The 20,834-nt window shown below is 38.7% G+C and overlaps 1 protein-coding gene across 7 annotated transcripts in view; it reads right to left on the bottom strand.

The window, feature by feature from the left end:
• Positions 1–1,252: 1,252 nt before the first annotated feature.
• Positions 1,253–20,834, bottom strand: part of TPP2 (tripeptidyl peptidase 2) — a 75,770-nt gene continuing 56,188 nt past the window's right edge. Inside the window, exons 24-31 of one of the 7 annotated variants that reach the window (XR_011528244.1) lie at positions 20,522–20,560; positions 19,986–20,090; positions 14,840–14,991; positions 12,202–12,298; positions 10,666–10,807; positions 5,956–6,163; positions 3,977–4,096; positions 1,253–2,182 (exon numbers count right to left, since the gene is read on the bottom strand). Coding sequence is in view for 2 of the 7 variants with exons in the window: in XM_070579240.1 (XP_070435341.1) it covers positions 2,093–2,182; positions 3,977–4,096; positions 5,956–6,163; positions 10,677–10,807; positions 12,202–12,298; positions 14,840–14,991; positions 20,522–20,560 (837 nt within the window). In the remaining 5 variants the exon portion in view is untranslated. Of the gene's footprint in view, positions 2,183–3,976; positions 4,097–5,955; positions 6,164–10,267; positions 10,381–10,501; positions 10,808–12,201; positions 12,299–14,839; positions 14,992–19,985; positions 20,091–20,521; positions 20,561–20,834 lie in introns of those variants that run through there. The other 6 variants (XR_011528243.1, XR_011528240.1, XM_070579240.1 and 3 more) reach the window with 6 other exon arrangements.

Here is a 20,834-nt window from a genome sequence, read left to right as displayed (position 1 = left end):
AGGCATGTTCACTCATGTAAAATGGCTGAGTCTCGGTAAGAGGAGAGCACTTCGTGATGTTTTAACCTGCCCCGACCTGTCCCATCTCCACGGCAGCCTTGAAAACCAGCAGTCTGGCGATCACTGGAGGGGGCTGGAGAGGGTGGGCACTCCTTCAAAGCTCACTCCCAGAGAACTGTCATCATCTGACTTGTCTGGTTGTTCCCAAGAAGACCCCAAGTGCGAGGCCGACTTTAATTGACAGGACTCAGATCTCTCTCAGGCCAAGAAGCCTTTTCCCACGGGGTGTTTGTCTAGATAATCACAGGCAACTCTGTAATTCTGTGGCTGCCTGAGATGGTGAATAACAATTGGGACTCATCAAAAAACTTAAAAGAAAATGCTGGAGAATGAGATGTCCGTAGGGGCTCTGACATATCCCTGGGGATCTAGAAGGCCACACACGTCGTGGGGCTGTGCACATCCTCGGGAAAGACCTGAGAAGGACCCAAGCTCTCCCCTCGGGCTGACCCTGAGCTCTGTGCAAGCAAGCAGCACTAGCCAGGAATGGCAAAACCTGGGTTGTAAAACAGGTTCTATATTTAATAATCAATCAGTCACTCAGTCAGCAGTATGACCTCAGGAAGTCACCCTAGCCTTCCTGAGCTTCTCAATTTCCTTATTGGACTGAAACTGTACATATGGTGACCTGTGTGTGTGTAGGTGAAAGGACGTGTGTTCGTGAGGGAACATGCATGTGGCTGTTCACGGACTTCAGACTCCACATGGCTCAGAAATTGTGTGCAAAATGTTTACATGCATATGTGTATTTCTCCATAAAGGCTCTAACGTTTTCATCAGATAAAGGGGTTAGTTACCCAAAAACCAGTTATAAATGACTAGAGAAGATTACTGGTAGGTCTTTTGCAGTATTAAATCCTAAGGGAACAAGATTTAAAAACCATACAAACACACACACAGACACACACACACATGCATTTGCTACAAGTGAGTAGAAGCTTTTGTATATCATCTATGTGTGTCTGTTTATGTTTTGGAGGAAGGTTGAGAGAAGCTAGTAGCCAAAAAGATAGAAACAATAAAAAGTTACACATATAAAAAAGTTAATCACATAATTAGAATTGGAAATATATTTAAATAATTACAAGCCTATAAGAAACACTATAAAATAATCTCATGTTGAATTTTTTGTCAATGGATTTAATATTTCTGTTCTAACCCCAAATTTTATTCATGAGAAATTAAGACCAACTTTAAGAAGCTTCAATATTCACTTTTATTATTTATAAAAAAATTAAGGTATCAGAGTGATATGGTGTACTGTAATCTTGGTTTTGCAATTTATTCACGTGTTTACATTATTTCAACTTTAATAAACATACCATATGTGTATCTTTACAATACCTGATAAAGATTTAGCTGTCTGGCACTTATACATCTATTATTAATAAGTTCATTCTGATGCTCTGCACGTCAAGAGGATGTTAAAAATGATTGGCCTGAAATAACTCCAAAATGAAGATTTATTGAAGCAGTTATGCTCCAGCAATTGCCACCCATTTATTTGTGCCGGTTTCATTTTTTTCCCCTTAATTGAATGTAAACGTTTGCCAAAAAAAAATCTGAAAATGAAGTTCTGTTACTTTTTAGTCCAATAAATAATTTCAGCTACGCTTAATGTAGCTTTTTTAAGGCCTTCATACAATTGAAAAAATTAAAGTCAAGCATGTTAAAACCCTGTTCATTTATAAAATAAAAAACAGAATTTTACTGGCTTGCAGTTAAAAGTTATGGTTTAAAACCTATCATGCGTGTAATAGCTGCAACCCAACTGAAAGTCCTTGGTGCTGGCAGACAGGGCATGGCCCGGTGCCAGCAATGTGAGGCATTAAGAAAACACCATGATGTCAGAGGTCTCGGTTTACATGTATTAAGCCACACAGCGAATTCTCTGATAAATACACATCATTTTAATAACTGGTATTTGATAGCAGATGAAAACATGCATTAGACTAAAAATGCGACAAATTTGTTTTTATATCCATTCACTATAAAACTTTCTTTTTTAAAATTTAAAGTCCTGGTTCCTATTTTAGAATACACAATAATCAGGAGGATACATGATGGGGAGCCAGTTTTCAGTAAAAGACGCACAATGGGTCCATCCAAGCAGCTTCATCAGCTATAACAAAACACAAGGATATATTATTAAAGAACAGATTTTTCAAGCTCAATCTTTCGGGTAAATTCTGAATTAAATATTTAGTAATAATACAGTAGTAGCATGTAAATCTTCCTTCCCCCCAACCCGCCATCAACCCACCCAGCCACCTTCCTTCCTACCACTCACCCTTCCTACCAGCCCACCTGGCCTGGCAGTCATCACCACCCCTGCAACTTTCCTTCTGACTTAACTCACTTGCTTCCTTCCTTCCTACCAGCCTGGTCTCCTTTCATTCATTTTTTCTGAGCACCTACTCTAAGTCCAACACTGTTATAGGCATCAAGGAAACAGCACTGAACAAACTCACTTTTCACTTTCATTTATGGAAATTTATGTTCTACTCAGGAAAACCAAACAATAAGCAAATTAATAAATAGACGAGTAAGTAAAAAAATTGATATATATCATGTATGCAGTAAAAATAGAACTTGACTAGGAAGTGAGATGGTCAAGAAAGAGAGCTCTGAGGAGGTGACATTTAAGTTGAAATTGGAATGACAAGAAAAAACCTACTCTGTAAATGTGGGACAGAGCTTTCCATGCAGGGGAACAGTTAGGGCCTCTGCTGGGAAAGCGCCTCGCTCTTTCAGCCAGGCCGAGAGGGGTTTGGCGCAGCACAAGCAGAGCGCAAGGGGAGGTGTGATGTGAGATGCGGCTGGAGAGCAGGGCAGGAGCCAGATAACATGGGCCATGTGGGCCGCACTGAGGAGTTTGCATTTCACTTCAAATGTGATGGAGATTCACTGGTAGGTGACTAAAGCCGTCATTTTTGGCTGCTGGGTAGGGAGATCAGGCAGTAGGGGAGCAGAATAGAGAGGAGACAAGTTATAAAACATCGCTTGATGTGAACGTCTAGGTGGATCACTGGTTCACAAATATAAGAGCTGGCAGATTACAGCCTACGTGATGAGAATCACACTAGACATATTGACAATTAGGTCCTGAAAGAGTTCTCTGAACCCATTAAAAGATCTGAAGGCGCTAATTTAAAACGCCTTACGATATGGACTGACTGATGAAGGCACAGAGAAAAGGTCTAGGAGTAACGATAACCTACAGTTTATACTAATTAGAAAAACTCTCCACAGGAACCTACTGGTTAGTTTTACATCCAAGGAATACCTTAAATACAGAGATGAATCCCTCGGCTGCACTTGGCCCAACCAACATTCCCCAAGCTCCAGACATCCTTTAGGCCTAAACCAATTATGTGTGTCCAAAGACAGGGCGAGGTCCAAATAATTTCCGTTGAATTCAGTAAGTTTTTACACTTGACAAGCAACTTGTATGGAAAGCTCAACCACAGAATTTCTCTGCATATAATACAATCTTCGGTAAAATAACAAAATGGTCTATCATCTCAAATGAAGACTAAAATCAAATATAAACTCTAATAATAGTTCAACCATTTTAGAATTGAGCCAACACGTATTTAAACTAAATTACCTGTTTCCTTCATAAAGGAAAACTTTGTCTTTTAACTATACAAAATACATGATGCATTTTTGTCTGTTAAAAAACATTTGAGGCTAAATACAGGCTTCCTAGATAGGAGTAAAACATGTTTTAAAAATTTAAATAGCTTACTGACCATGTCTCATGCATTTATTTGATAGTTCACATTACGTTAGAGTACTAATCAGTCAGGATAAAGTCAGTATCGTTACACCACTATCATAAGGCCTTTTAGCTATCTTGTCGCTATGCAATACTGAAACGATACTCAACAGTGACAATTTAAATATCACTTACTTGAATACAATTTTTCCAGTTTTCTTTTGTTGGCTTTTCTTCCACAAGTTTAGTTGCAAATTTAAGGCCTCTCCCATACATTTTATTTACTAATGCATGTTTGTATGCAAATGTCAAAACCTATAACAAAAAACAAGACAAAGCTTACCTATGAAATATTTACATTTTAAGTCATATAGCTTTAATAATGAAAGAGTTAAGGCTGCAACAGAAATGTAGGTTTTAAGATGAACATGTTACATCAAGTAAGTTTTAAAAAATTTTAAAACAATTAAATCTTCAAAAGAACTAGGTATTCCACAGAACAGATAATTTACTGGGGGGGAAGAAAATTATTATGATAAATCACTAGCTGTTAGAATCCATACCAAAACACCTCTTTATGCAAAATAAAGCAAAGCTAACATAAATGATTACAAAACTGCAAATTAAGATAGAAGTACAAAACTATGAAGTCACTATAATTTATCAAAATTGCAAGAGGATAAAAATAAAAAAAAGCATTAGATTATATAAACATGTTAATTTCAACTACTTCCTTTTGTACAAGCTTTGTATCTTTAATTATTGCATCTGTCAGATATACTTGGAACCATTTATTTATATTTTGGGGCTTCACTTTTAGAATGTGGAGAATGTCCTCAAAGAAGGGAATCATAGCACATTTATTTGTATTCGAGAGCCAAACTGCAAAAATGTTTGACAAATGTTGCTAGAAACGTAGTAAACAGACAGGTAATGTAATGCATGGCCCCAACACTGTAGTACTACGGCAGAAAGAGAACTATTTATAACAACTTTATCATGATGTTCATCAAGTGTCTATCGACTTGCTGTTGGACCAGGTACTTACTCATCTTTTGCCAGCCGCGCCCTCAGTGTCTGGTACACGGCAGATGTGAGAGCCTTCTGGTTAGCAACAACAGCAAACGTTGTTGAGACCCTCCCACGTACTTAACACTCATTCACAAAAGCCTAGTGTAGCAGTGTCACTATCCTCCTTCAACAGACGAGAAAGTGAGGCACCAGATTCAGTAACTTGCCTCAGGTCACACAGAGAAAGTGGCAGAGGCAGGATTCACACTCCAGGGGGCTGAGGTCAGGTCCAAATTCTTAACCTCGGTGCAATACTGACTCCTTCAGTGTCCTGAATGAAACTGAGTTCCTTCTACGCACGCACTACTGTACTGTGCTGGAAAACCTGACGCTTTCCAGAAAGGAAGGTTTTCTCACCCGCTCCCATGGTTCTTTACCACAAATTACCATAATTAATCCTGAAAACAAGCATCCGTCTACTAAAACAAAACAATGGTTTGTGCTGAGTGAGAATTCCACTTTTACTTTTTTTTCCTTTATCTCCAGAAGAAAGGAAGATTGACAAAAACTTGTAGTTATACAATCTCTACTGTAAGAATTATGGTAGAGAGCTAAAAGGGATGTTTCCATAATCAAAATCCAAAAAGTTCATCAATGTTTCTTTTTCTAAACTGGGTTTTAAAACTGATCAGCTACAAACCAAGATGATAATTATTTAGAATTTAAAGAGTTTTGAGAAAAATAACTAATACCTAAACTAACCAGAATACCTCCTTCTCCATTCCTGACAAATTAACACACAACTAGACATGGGGAGGCATGAGATAGCTTCTAGATGTTCTTCATTTTAGCTTCACACATAACTGGCTTAAACAACAGACCACTACATACATTCTCAAATTGTTTTCCAAATTAGTGTGGCTAAACAGCCGCTTTGCAGACAGATAAAATAATGGTAAAATGGTTTTAAAACAGGTAAGCCAAACATGAGGTCTCGCTAGATGCACTGTCTTCCTCAGAGCCCAGCTTAGCCTCCTTCCATTGCCTCCATTCCCCTTCTGGCTGGTCAAGTGGGCATCAGTAAACAGCAGGCAAATGGGGCCCAAGAGGCATCCGCGAAGTCACCACCAAGAACTGTGCGCAAACCAGAGGCAGAAAGTTACCTTATTGTCAAAAAGATCAGTCCATTTTGTAGTTTCCCAAAAAGTTTCCGCCAGAGAATCCAGAGTACTTTCTCCTTCTTCCTCCCTTCCCTCTGCATCACTTGACACGGCCCCGTCCTGATCCTGCGCGTGAAGAAGATGGTCGGCCAGGGCACAGCCTTTTCTACAAAGGGCATCTACTAGGGTGGATTTTTGTTTGTCCATGTCACTGTATGCCAAACCAAAAAGCATTTCACAGATCAGCAAAACTTCTTTAAAAGTACAGCCTTATCTGAAATTAAATTCATGCATTCTTTTGCCTGAGACTTAGAATGCAGAAATATAGTATAGCCTACATGTACATAAATATACATTTATACTGTACATCAAACAAGATTTCTTATTAATAAACAGCAAATGAGCCACAATATTACACATACATTAAATGAGTTAGGATGGTGGTATCCAGTTAAAACAGAATACTATAAGCAATAGAACTAAAAGATTATTTAGTTCTAAATTCTGTCAGTTACATAACTCTTCATCAGAACAATATCTTTTAAGTGTTTAAATTTCTTACAAATAGCAATTATTACATATTTGTCTATGCCTATGTACAGATGCACCAAAGTTCTTTTAGTCAATAACTTTCCTGTATAAAGAGAGCAAATATAACACATACTCTGAATATGCCAGCAACTGTTCTAGCCTTTTAACATATTAACTCAAGTAGAGTCAAAACAATTTTACGAGTAAGGCACTATTTGGCAAAGGAGGAAGCTGAGGCACAAAAAGATCCAGCGATTTGTTCAGGATCCTGCAGTTAGGAAGTGGCAGATCCAGGATTCTCAGCTTGCCAGCCTGGCTGTGCACCCGGTGCTCTCACTCACTAGCGTAGACTGCCTTGCTCCAGGGCAGGCATCTTTGTTTTCTTCTGATGCATTCCAAGTGCCCAGAACAATGCCTGGCACAGACGACACTCAATAAATCACCGTTGAATGAAATATAATAACCTATGCCCCAGGGGAGCGTAGACTAACAGTGTTAGTCTCTAGAATGCTTGCTTATTTGAGGTATTTTCTCCGACTCCTGTTGGATATGTGTGAAGACAATGAGGATTACAAGTGTTGAGAAAATGACCCTAAGGCACTCAGATATGGGAGGGACAAACCGTCCAAAAGTTAAGAAGAATTCTGAAGGACCCAGCGTGAAATGAACAACATATGAAATCTGCTGGGACTATAGAATCAACAATAACTAGTATGAAAGATAATTAACAAAACGAGGGGGGAAAAAACCCCAAACCACCCAACAAGGTGTTACAAGTGACAACTTAAAACAAGTTGCAACGACTTGTTACAACCCAACAACAAAGCTATCGACCGTAATACATTTGTGATGTAGATGAAATTATGGCTAAAGGATGCCTAAGAGTACATCAGCAAAGAATTTCAAAGCTTAAAAGAAGCAACTTTTATCTCTTCTAGTAGAAATGTGTCTAGGGGCTTCCTGGTTACTTTGGACTTCAGAAAAAATGGATTTACAGGTTTGGGGCATCTGTACAGCTTCTCATTTACTGAGCGCTCCCCTGCTCCCCATTTTGGGGGGGGGGGCGGCAGCTGAGATGTCTTAGCAGTACTTCATCTATGCTTTACAGCAACCCTAGGAGTTAGGCACAAGCACTGACCCCATTTTGTGAGGGAGAATGGGGGCCCTGGAACAGAACTGGATTGGCCAAGCAGGTTTGGCCAGTTTCATCACCCCCGGCAGTCCTGCCTGACTGGACCTAGCTGCGCAGAGAAGGGCTGCATGGATGCAGAATTCAGAAGGCAAGCTGGGGGGGACACAGGTGTGTTGTACTTGCCAGTCCTAGGTCACATTACCTGTAAGATCTCTTTCTATTTTAGCACTCTCTGATTCAATAACCTAAATTCCACATATCCGGACTATTTCTTTCCTATCCTTTTCTAACTTACAACTCATCTGCTCATATTTAATACCTACGAATCCATGAAGCTTTCTCCACCCAAAAGAAAGTCAGCTCTCCTTCCCATAGGCTTTCGAAATTTAAAATTCAATTCATTACATCTCTTAATCACCTCCTATCTTGCAATTTCATCTTTTGTATTAGAGCATATGCTTTCTAAGAGTAGAGAGTGTCTTGTTCATTTTTTTAACATGTTTATGTGTTTGCTCACTGAACATCTCCGAATCAGATCTAGGTAGGCACCAATCAAGGGGGTAACAGCTATATTTTAGGAAGCAACTTGAATCATATATAATGGCCTAAATGGGTAAACTGCAGCTTAAATTTAACTAAAACTTAATTATTAGATGCCCTACAAAAAAGTTAATATTTTTAAGATGACAAAATGGCTATCTTACAACTTTTGACATGAGTGATTTAAGTGAAAGCAGTTTTGCACGGAGATGAGAAGTGAACGCCTAAACTGCAGCTACCTGCCAGCAGATACACCTACAAGGAAAACAGACGACTCCTGCGAGCCTCTAAGGCCTGCACAGGCTCCTCTGCTCTACGCAGCCGCCTGAGCCCACTTCGGTCTGCTCCAAGGCCTGGGGCAAACACTGTAACTACAAGGGGGGACAAACTGACCCCATGTTGCCAAAAACTTAACCTATCTTCACTTTTAGCATTTTTACAATGCTTTATGGCTCCTTTCTAGTTTTATCCCAGTATTATCTGAAACTCTTTACAGCTATAATCTTAAAGCCAAGACCCTATTTTATTATGTTTTTTGATAGCCGCGAGAATCAGTGTCTGAGATGAAAAAGTGAGAAAAAAGACTAATACGTGTGAAAACACAACTGATCTTGTACTTTGGGCTCACCTGAACCTAGAATTAAGAGTTTTCTCTACGGATGGTAAAATTTAGAAAAGACAGGCCAAAATATCAGCAGGGATAAACTGACCTTAATATTTAATGAAATTTCAAAATGAGTCACACGAGTTATTTCATATATACCTGAATTTGAGGAACCCACATTATTTCCACAAACTGTAAGACATAACAGATGCCAGAAGCACAGGGCACAGCTAATGGCAGATGCTGCCACATGGTCAAGGATGATGGAATGGGCCATTGTTTTTGGCAATTAGGTTATCAACAGTGATCAAGGCCAGATTCCTCTTGTAACAGGATTAGCATCACCTGGTATTAAGGAAGTAGAAGGGCAGTGTAGACTACTCCCGCAACAAGCCCGGGGCCTCAGGAGACAGGAGGTGTTTGAATATGACCACAGGCTGAGGTGAGGATGCCTGAAAGGAGCGACTGGTCAGTGGAGTGCAGTTATGAAGGAAACGCAGGGGAGAAGACGCAGTGTTGGGACAGAAAGCTCAGCCTTGGAGAAGGGCATCGCCTCACCCCTGCACAGGAAGGAAAGCAATGACCAGGGGAACAGGCAAAGTGGAGCTGATGCTCTACTTTTTTCTGTGAGAAAAAAATGAGGCATGCTACTCTTCTCAAGATGGGATAAAAATGTAAGGAGTTTCTTATCAAGAAACGAAAGGGCATAGCTTGACAGACCCTGCTTGAATCCTGGCTTTCCCACTTCCTGGCATGTCACCTTAGGCAAGTCATTTAACCTCTCTGAGCTTCAGTTTCCTCTTCTATAAACATGGGATAAAAAGGTCTCCACTTCGCCTGTTATCTAGAAGATTAAATTTAAATGAAACAGTTTTGAAAATGCCCCAAATAATTCCTTGCACATAATATGCACTTCATAAATGGTGGCTATACTTTCCTCTATTACTATTATTAACAACAAAATAGCAATGTTTCACACTGTGGAAAGTGCAAAAGGGTGGTGATAAAAGCCAATAGCTATTCTGAATAAACAGGTTGAAAATTCCTGCTTGTACGATTCCTAAGACCTATAATTTAATACTGATACTGTATAAACAATGTAATGCCAAGCGTTCTAGCAGTTTAGAATCAAGTATTTTCTATAGCAAAAATACTCTGACTGAAGCAGATGGGATCTTTAAGGGAAATTACAGTACTTTCAGGCAGCCTGAACAGTTTTGGTTTATTAATTATAACAACTATAAGAGAATATTTCTACCCTTGTAAGTTAATGACCCCCCTTGGGTGAAAATAAATGCAAGCGACAGAGTAAAAGCTGATACTGGGAGAGTCAGCATGAGATGAGGGGAGAGCACATGGGATGGCCGGACCAATACACCAGCATGTGGAAACCACTCTCTCACGTGGAGGGAACCATGAGGTACTGGCTGAGGTGAACATAAGCGCCCCTCCCCTTCTCCTCAAGTAGTACTGCAAAGCCAGTTCCAGAAAACTGAAGTTGCCAGATAATGGTTTTAATTTAATTTTATTTCTCAGGCATTACAAACTGAACTTGGGTTTTTTCATGCCATTGGCCAATAAATGGCTTAAAAACTAATTTTACAGGGTATAACGTGTTTGCCTTCTCCATACATACAGTTCACACAAACCCCTAAGTGGCTGGACTGCTTGATCACAGCTACTGAAATCTCTCCATGACTGTAGCACCTGATGGTAGAGAAGGCAAACCACTTTTCTTTTGCTCAATCTTAAACAAAGGAAGAAAATTATTACAAAATATCTAAGGATGGAATATGCAAATATCAATAATTCCAATTATAAGGATATAACAAATACCAGAAAAGAAGAATATTCTTAGTAATTTAAAAAAGTAACTAAGAAATGAGATGCAAGAAAGATTATTTACTGGTTAGGTACTTTTTTATAGTAGCTGCATCGGGCCTAGGGTCAGTCTTCATTGCAATATAAATGGCTAGGGCCGTCTGATCTATATGAGAAATAACAGCATTTGCGGCTTCAACAATTTCATTAAGTCTTTTCATTCGTTCCTGGGGAGGAAAAAAGGAAGAAATAAGAAAAAAATGATGTATCCATGAGTACACTGAAGCAGTTTCCTTTCTGTTGTCTCAACCATGAGAGTTACAAGTCCAGTGTGAGGGACCATGTATTTACTTGCAGCCCAGGGGCTCTGCGCTGTCTCATAGTGGGATATTTTAACTGTCAGCGTCTCTAGAAAACCTGAGCTCAGATGGGAAAACACCTAATTTACATTCCCCACTGTGGTGTTAAATAGTGAGAGTAAGCAAGATACAAAGTTCATAAAAATATAATAAGGTGTTTTCTACAAAGGCACCTCCTTTTCTGAATATCTTAAGAAAACATTTTAGAAACGTGATTGGCTCCAATCCCACATCACATGAAAACAGAAGTAAAGAAAGCACTAGCTGATGAAACAAATTCTTTCTAATTTATAATTAAAAATGAAAAGATGAGGGGCTGGCCCCACAGTGTAGTGGTTAAGTTCAGCACCAACTGCCTCAGCAGCACTGGTTCGTGGGTTCAGATCCCAGATGCAGACCTACACCACTCGTCAGCCATGCTGTGGTGGCAATCCACACATAAAGTGGAGGAAGACCACCGGCACAGATGTTAGCTCAGGGTTACTCTTCCTCGAGCAAAAAAAAAAAAAAAAGAAAAAAGAGGAAGATTGGCAACAGATGTCAGCCCAGGGCTAATCTTTCCCAGCAAAAAAACAAAACAAAACAACCAAAAAAACCCAAGAAGGTAAGAGTAAATAAGAATATACTCAACAGAGTCCAACTATGATTACCATGGTGTTCTCAGCAATTTGCTTCTCTCTTGTTAAAGTTTAGATAATTTCTAGTTCTAGTTCAACATCTTTTAGTTAACTCTAAAAGTTTTAACTGATTGTTAAGTTTTACTTGATTATGGTAAGTTTTAACTGATTATGGCTAACATTTTCCTACTGCCATGATTACTAATGAGAGCTGGTCCCTGGTAAGAGACACTCTGGAACTAGGGCTCATTCTTAAAAATGAGAATCATTAACAAGGTTAATGCAAAGTAGGGGTTCTTCTGTTACTGAAGGCATTTATATTTGCAACTGGCCAGAACCACTGCCTTTGGTTCCTTGCTCTTCAGGTTATGGTCAGAAAAGCAATGCTTAGGGTCCTCTTATCTGCTCCTCCTCCTACTGACCAAAAATGTGAGCAAGACGCCTAAACTGAATTCATAGTAATGGCTAATTTCTGTAGTTAGCTTAATGAAAATAGTTTAACAGAACATTCAATTTGAGGAAACATGCTTTCAGTCAGGCCACAACAGAAGACAAATATAAGGTTGCACTCTTATTCAAAATATAAACCTTATCTAATATTAGAAACAAAATAGGATACTCAAATAAAAAATGAACACATCCAACCTTTTCAGCATCCAACTGATGAAGTCGAGCAACATATAGAGGAAGATAATTAGGATACGTTTCTTTCAATTCATTATAAATGTCACTAGAATCCAGCCTATGTATATAAGAGAGAAACATTCATTATTCCATTTCTTTTAGAAAGGAACAATTTGTCTTTTCTATTATTTAACATTGTTTTGAAGTTCCAGTCAATAATATAAAGCATCAACACGAAATATAATTATTGACAAAGATTATCATTATTTTCAGGTAACATAAATATACTTACCTAGAAAACCAAAAAAATCAAACTGAAAATTATTTCAATTAAGAGTTCAATAAGATAGTCAGATAAAAACAAGCATCAATAGCTTTCCTATGTACCACCTATGACTAGATCTATAAAAAGGAGGAAGGAAACATTCACAAATAGCAAGACAGATTAAAAGAATTAGAAACGCCTAAGAGATCTATAAGAAGAAAAATTTAAACTTTCCTGAAAAATCTGAAGTTTTGAATGAATGAAGAGAGATTCCATGTTCCCAGGTGGAAAGCTGAATAAAACTATATTCATTCTTCCTGACGATACAGAGGAGTGCAGACTACAGCCTGAGGTCTTCCTGGCTTGCCCCGCCTGGCACGAAACCACTGCTTCCCAGGCCGAGTGGGGATGACCAGGCCTCAGTGTTCTCGGCAGCGCCACACCCAAGACACTCCCTCCAGTTCACAAGTAGGGGCTGAGCAGAAGGAGGAAGCCCCATCCCTCGAGTAAATCACCCAGAACTTAGCCTCAGCAACAGCAGCGGGGCTGGAGGAGCCCTGCTGACATCCTGCTCCTCCAGGGAGAAAGGGCTGCGGGCAAAGGGAGCCCCATGCTCGCAGCTGCAAGCAGCCTGGAGTAAGGCCTCTGCTTCACTGAGCTGCGAGTGTGCAAAGAGGGAATGGTCTGGGCTCAAATGCCACAGATTCTCACTTTTCTTACTGAATTTTTGTAGATACTCTTGAACAGATGTTTCTTCATTTGCTGTATGCTCTTAGGATCATTTCCAGAGGTTTTAGAAGGTTGTTTTTAAAAAAGAATTCTCACTAGTTTTCTGGGGAGTGGGTTCATGGCACTCTTCATACTGTCGTGTCAGAAGTCAATCTTTGCCATTTCATTTGGAAGGATTCTGTATTTTCCACTGTTTATAACACTCTACCATCAGCCAGACAAAGACTCTGACTTCTGGGGCAGATACGACCTAGTTTTAAGTGGAAAGGTGGGTTTGAATGTGGATGACATTATAACAGTTTAATCCTTGGGAATTACTTTCACAATAAGATGACGTGTTCTCTGTGAGACCTCATGACTGCAAGGATGCAGAGAGATTCAGCTAATGAGGACTTACAGAAAATCAGTGGCCAAAGAAATACTGCATAACACAAATGGATAAAGCAATTGATTTGACTACACAGAATAAGCTGAAAGTCAAAGAATAACTGGGGGAAAATATCTGCGACAATACCTTTTATGTTGAAAAAGTAAAAAGAAAGATCTGATACCCCAATAGAAAAATGGGTAAAGAACATGTTCAACTGACAGAAGCTATACAAAGAAAGAAAGAACATTAAAAAAGGTCAAATTTAATAATAAAGAAATGTAATTTAAGACAGCAACAATGGCCTTTTCTTTTTGCGCCTACAGTAGCAAGGCTTTATTTTTAATTATTTGGCTCATTGCTGGCAAAGGTACAGGGAGCGAAACAGGCTCCCTCATACTCTACTGGGTGGAGTATAAATGGCTATATTCACTCTAGAAAGGAATTTGGCAAACCTATCAAGATAGCTTTTAAAAATTAATATTTCTGATTCAATAATTCTACTTTTAAGATGCCGTCTGATGGAAATTAAGAAAAAAAACTTATATGTATAAAAATGTCCATTACAGCATTATAGAGAAAAGCTATCAACGTATGTGCCAAATAGAGTACAATCACGCATTGCTCAACGACAGTGATACGTTCTGAGAAATGCGTCATTAGGCGATGTCATCATTGTGTGCACATCAGAGTGTACTCATACAAACCTAGATGGTGTAGCCTACTACACACCTAGGCTGTATGGTACTAATCTCATGGGACCACCGTTAGTATATGTGGTCCGTCCTTGACTGAAATATCATTATGAGACACATGACTGAATTTAAATAGGTTCTATTTCAGCCACAGGACCATATACTGCATAGTCCTTAAAAATGGCATTTTAAAGGACTATTAAATGACATAGGAAATGCTCATAATCAAACAGTAATTGGCAAACTGGGACATAACATCATTCACACTGCTACACGTACAAATACAGAGACATAACAACAGGACAAATGATTATATTTGGGAAGTGGGCAAAAAGTGATTTTTATTTTCTTCTTTATGCCTTCCAATAAAATCCTCTTCCAAGAGAAAATCAGAAAACGTAATTAAAATAATATTTAAAAAATCCTTCTCACAAAAAGGAATTAAAAATAAATATAATTATAAGAAGATGTAAAAGCACCTGTAACCCTCGCATCTGCTGTGAACATTTGTGAATACAGCCTATGGACACACACACAATACTGTGGTAATTGGGAATAGAAAAGTAAACATGTAGAGGTTTAAAATCCATCAAAAAAGCTTACTTTGTCATCCATTGAATTTTAAGATCTCGTAATGCTTCAGTAAACTCTTCTTTTAAATCTTTATCTTTTTCTGAATCTTTTTCTTTATCTTTACTGCCATTCTTACTCTTTGTTGGTGGAGATATTAGGTAGTAATGAACAGGGATTACATCCTGTGAAGGTGGAGAGACAGTCTCAGATTCACATGCTTAATTTTACGTATTTTAAAATCATCTTCAACAGCTGAGCATCACATAACACGGGCTGCACCTGAGTTGGGCTACTTCGTATTCCAGATTCTAAGGGCCACAATACATCAAAAATCCCGATCTGTGATCAACTAATTTTCCCCCAAACTTTAAAGTACCGATGTTTCTAGTATCTCCTTTAAAATAAAGGAGATAAGAACAAACTTTTCTCCATTTGAGTGTATTTAGTATTCTTAGTTTTTTTTTACTTGACAGACTAGTTACTAAAGTATATTGATCTTTCACATTTTATAGCTGAGAAGTGGAGGAAATAAGAATTTAAAAAATCCTCTTCTCAGTAATTTAAAGAAAAATTTCTTTATTCAATCCACAGGACTTACGGAGCCCCTGCCATGCGCCGGGTAACGCTCTAAGAGATGAGGAACAAAGCAGACTTTCCTGCCCTCTGGGAACATATGTTCCAGGGGCGGAAGACAGACAACACATAAGTAAAGAAATATTTTCAGATAACAACACACGATAAGAAGAAAATAAAACAGACTAAAGGAGGAGAGAGTGACTATTGGGTCGGGTGGGGAAGACAAAGTGGTTATGGAATGCTGCTTTAAAGGAACCCAGATGACCTAGATGAATGAGGCTCAATGAGAAGAGGGAGTGTACGAAGGCAGAAGACGAGCACGTGCGAACACCCGCAAGCACAGCTGTGTGCAGAGCGAGGGGGCAGCAAGCACAGTAAGCAGGGCTGAGAGACAGCGGTGAAAGAACGTCGAGTCGATTCTCTGCCCCACAGGAAGCCTCCCAGAAGAGTTGCACGTGAGGCAGTGACAGGATTAAAGACATTTGCTTTCTGTTTCATGACTCTGGATCCTGTATGGCTAAAAACTTTGGTTTGTTTTTAACAACTCCGGATACTATCTGGAGAATGGATGATAGAGGACAAAAGTAGAAAAGGAGGAAGACAGGTAGGAAGAAACCTGGGTGTCCCAGCACCGCATGGGACTAAAGAACAGGCTGCAGAAAAGGAAGGAAACAAGTGAATTTCCTTCTGAATTCTGTGAAGGCAGAACCAACAGTGTTTGCAGATGGTGTTTAAAAGGAAGGGATGAGTAAGACCAGGCATGGATGGGAGACGGGAAAGAGTAAGCCCAGGACTTGGTCCAAAGCATCCTACTATCTAGATGCTCTGTGAGGGAGAGACAAACCAGAGAGAATCGCAGGTCATGGCGGCCCTGAGGGAAGGCCAGCGTGAAGAGAGAGGGAGTGACTGACTGACCACTGTAGCTCAGAGGTGGTGGCAGACGGGAGAAGGAAACAAGTGTAAAACGTGGCAGCAGTGGCTGCTGATCAGCATGACCAGAGCAGTTTCACTGGACAGTCGGGGGGGAAAAGGCTAAGAAAGAGATGAAGAGAGAACGGGAAGTAAACAAGTACAGATAGTTCTTTTGAGAAATTTTGCTTTGATGAGAGCAGATAAGTGTGTAATTTATATCTAATTACATCTATTTCTAGCTACTTGATTGCAGCATGTAAGTCTTTACCTATGAAAAGTAATGCATTATTTGGGAAATGAAATCATATGTTATACTTGCTAGATTCATTTTTGGCACAATAACTAGGTTCCTTTAATCAAATCATTATTTATTAAGTCAATTTTTCAAAAATTTTTCTTTTTGAGGAAGATTAGCCCTGAGCTAACTACTGCCAATCCTCCTCTTTTTGCTGAGGAAGACTGGCCCTGAGCTAACATCTTTGCCCATCTTCCTCTACTTTATACATGGGATGCCTACCACAGCATGGCTTGATGAGCAGTGCCATGTCCCCACCCGGGATCCAAACTGGTAAACCCCGGGCCACCAAGAAGTGGAACGTGCAAACTTAACCGCTGCGCCACCGGGCCGGCCCCTGGTTTACATTTTTAATGCTGCTCAGTTAAAACCTTATGTTTGTTTTAACTAACAAAGTCTCTAAAATCAGAACAAACTGTTACCAAAAAGACTTTTACTGCCTAACCATAGTAATTTCAGAAAATTTACACAGGTTGAGTCAAAAATAGTATTGCAAGCCCCCAGCTTCCCCAAAATAGGATTTTCAGGTGTAAATACTATACAAGTACACCCATTTTCACAATTCAACTTCATATGGGGTATAATTAAAATAGTAAGTAGAAGGAACTACTGTCGTAGTGGTTTTAATAGTATTCCAACAGAAAACAATAAGTATTTCAATATGACTCATTTAAGGCACAGAAAACCACTAATGTGAAACAACCACACAAATCACTTTTTAGCCATTTCAGTGCCACTCTCTCTCAGGTCAGAGAGCCAGTGCCTGCCAGCAAAGGTGTTCTGTGAAGTGTGAGACGGGTAAAGGAAAAGGTACCGAGCTTGGGCTCGCTCCCTCCCGACCCTGCCACCCACCCTCCTCCCCTTCTTGAGGTTCACTCTCCTGGGTGGGTACTGCCCTGGGCAAAGCCAAGTTAAAGTGTCTGCAAAATCTGACTTGATAATTTGCCAAGTTCTTCGGGAAACAGACTGCTTCAGTGTCATCTGTATAAGCACAGACAACATACCTAAGAATGAAAGGTATAAATGGCCTCCAACACTTACTCTCTGTTAATACAGTTCTATTCTCCTTGCAATCACACTTCTTTACTGGCCAGTACACTAGAATGTGAATGATACCTGCCCGGATGAGGAACCTTGGCAGTTCACACACATTCTCCCCTAACATGAGCCTTCTTTAGTTCCGTCCTCCTCACTCAACTAGGGAGGTGGATGACACTGACACTTCAGGGTGGGAAACCTCTGTGTGCAAGGCAATTCCTTCTCTGAAGCTCAGAGGTAAGGCATTTGCTATTATGTTTTAATACTAAAGAGAGAAAATAGAATTTAACTTAAAATGAGCAATCTATTAAACTTAATTTATGATTAACAATTAACTTTAACTAAGATCTATAAATAGAAAGAAACCCTGTAAAAGAGCAAACACAAACTATTACTAAAAGCACAAAAGAGACAAAGTTTATGATGAGTGACCTTAGGGAAAAAAACCAAGGTTTTGTAATCAGCATTTTATATATTAAATATATCAAATTAGCAATTATAAATGCTAAATAATCCTATAAAATATTTCCAGACAAGAATTTTTATTACTAAAAATTATGAATGTGGTAGTTTCGGTTACTGATCAAAAAAAAAAATGGAGTTATTTTAAATTTGCCTTATCATGGTCATCTGTTCTTTTTGTCAATAAGTGTTTTTACAACTCACTTCTCAAGGGCTTAGCATACAGTCAGTTTAATAGAAATGACTTTGTACCATTAAATCTTCAGAAATCTTGATTACGATTTAAAAAAATAGTCAAGGAGACTCTTTATAGCAGAAGTGCTAAAACCCTCTACAGTAGATACTTAGCAGGAAGTTTTGTTTTTCCTTTTTTTACAGATTATTCTAGTTATTCATAGAGTATTTCAACAGTGTGTGAACTGAACAATGTTATATTAGAAAGTCAAACTGATCTGCCAAACCCATAACTATTCTTTGGGCAAGATAACACACCACTTTTGACATTTTGGTTCAATACCTCTACACAAATGAAAATAGCTATTTTAGGGATTAATATCTAATTTGAATGCTGTTTATGATCTGTTAAAAGTAACTTTCATATACAATGAGCTTAAGAAAAGGTAATACACACATTTTCAAATAAAAAGTCACTGAAATCCAGAGAACAAATCCATCAAGGATTACGCACAAAAAGCAAGCTGTTATTTTGTTCAGACAATAAAGTTTATACATATATAATTTTTTTTTGGTAATGTGACTATAAAACTATAATAATGATTATTTTTAAAACAAGAGCATCATGTGTACTTGCACTGAAGGCAGGGACAAGTGGGAAGAGGTAACTCTAGCTGCCAGGCTCTTTACACACAGCTTGACTAACCATCAAGCAATAATAACCGTGCCGTTAATTTGATAGTTTTCTATCTCACACGACCTAGTCCAAACAAAATCCACCAAAACTCCCAAAAGATCAACCAAAATATACACTAGGAAGAAAAAAACTGGCTATGTCTTTATGATATGCACCTTCTACATTTCTTTTTTTTTTGAGGAAGATTAGCCCTGAGCTAATATCTGTGCCCAGCTTCCTCTACTTTATATGTGGGACACCTGTCACAGCATGGCTGGATAAGTGGTGCATATGTCCGCACTCAGGACCCAAACCGGCAAACCCTGAAGCAGAGCAGGTGACCCTAACCACTATGCAACCGGGCTGGCCCCAGGCGCCTTCTACTTTTAATGGGCTCCTAGACTACCTTTTCCTCATTCTCTAAAGCAGCAGCTTTCAAGCTGTTTTCACTATGACCCAAAGATAAACAATCTACACATAAAATGAAATCATAGTTTTATGAGTCTGATGAATTCAAATTTCCTATTTTATTGTTTCCATTTTACTGCTGGTTATGTTTCAGTAGGTGAATTTACCTGGCCCCTAAATGGGTCAAAATGCTCAGATGAGAAACACTGCTCTACAGAGAAGCAGATATGCCTTCATCTGGAAATGTGATTCCTAGTGGGGTATTTGGTTTGAACAAAGTGTTTACCATTACATAGAAATACTGACATTTCAGAAGCTTTTATTTAATAAGGAATTTACCTATTATAAAATGGTGATCCTCAGTTTTACACCAGAATGAATTAAGAAATAGAGTTACCTTTTGATTATACCTTAAGATATTAATCCTCCCACTGCAGTGCTTCCTGCTCGAATGCAAGAAATCACTAAGATGCTCAACGACCTCAGTAGGTCTTCCCCAGAGACCTCATCGAATAATATATCCCTTTCTCTAACGTACACCTGAAGTAGAATTTTTCTGTTTTGAGTTAAATTTGGCTCTAGTAGTCAACTGGAGATTGTCTAATAAAGTGCTGGAAGCCGATCAAATCACTTACTAGTTATGGTCTTAAAATCTGCTTGTGCTCTTAGAGGGTGAGTTTCAGCTTTTAGTCAGCAGTCCTGATTTCCATTCCTACTATGTCCATTGCTCTGTATCTGCCCTTCCAGAATTAAGAAGATGCAAGAGCAGGGAATAAACTTCACTTCAAATACTTTAATAATATCTTATTAATCAAATCATCCAATTAAAGAATGTTTTTAGACTTAACAAAATCACATTCATCTCTCTACAGGATTTTAGATATGCAAAATTTCAAATATTATTACTTAGTATCATATCTGTAGTAAGAAATGAAGAACATTAAAATTTTTTCTATACACATGTAAGCCAGGGGTCTTTCAGCAATTTATGGTATTAAAAAAAACCTTATTAAGAAAGTAGAATGTCAACATTGATAAGCTAAGAGCACTATGCTGCAGAACTTAAAGAAAGGAAACTAAGGGAAAGATTTATAATAGTGACAGAAAAAAAGTTTAACTAATATGCAAATAAGGCTTTACGATATCTTTGTTAAGAACTGACAATCAGTACCTTTTTAAACTTTCCTTGTCGTTTTGCTGCAGACTGCCCCTGGGAGTTAGAACGACATTCTGTAAGAAAACACGCATAATCTACACAGGATGGAGACACCTCCTCTGTCTAAGTTTCTTCCAGGTTACGTTCCAGCTGTGTGTGTCACAGTCCTTAGAGGGGTCAGGTCTATGGTCACAATGGCAGGCTTTTAAAGAAAGCAACATTGCCACTTTCATTTTTTTAAATAAAAATGCACTCAAATATCTTAAATTTATTATTCCTAAGGGCAAATGTTTTTCAACATTTTACTTCAAAAATTTAGTAGAGCAAA

The sequence above is a fragment of the Equus przewalskii genome, chromosome 16 (genome assembly GCF_037783145.1).
Source record: "Equus przewalskii isolate Varuska chromosome 16, EquPr2, whole genome shotgun sequence".
NCBI classification, from domain to species: Eukaryota; Metazoa; Chordata; class Mammalia; order Perissodactyla; family Equidae; genus Equus; species Equus przewalskii.
The sequence above is the reverse complement of the archived record's forward strand: the minus strand, read 5'-3'. Positions and strand labels throughout refer to the sequence as shown.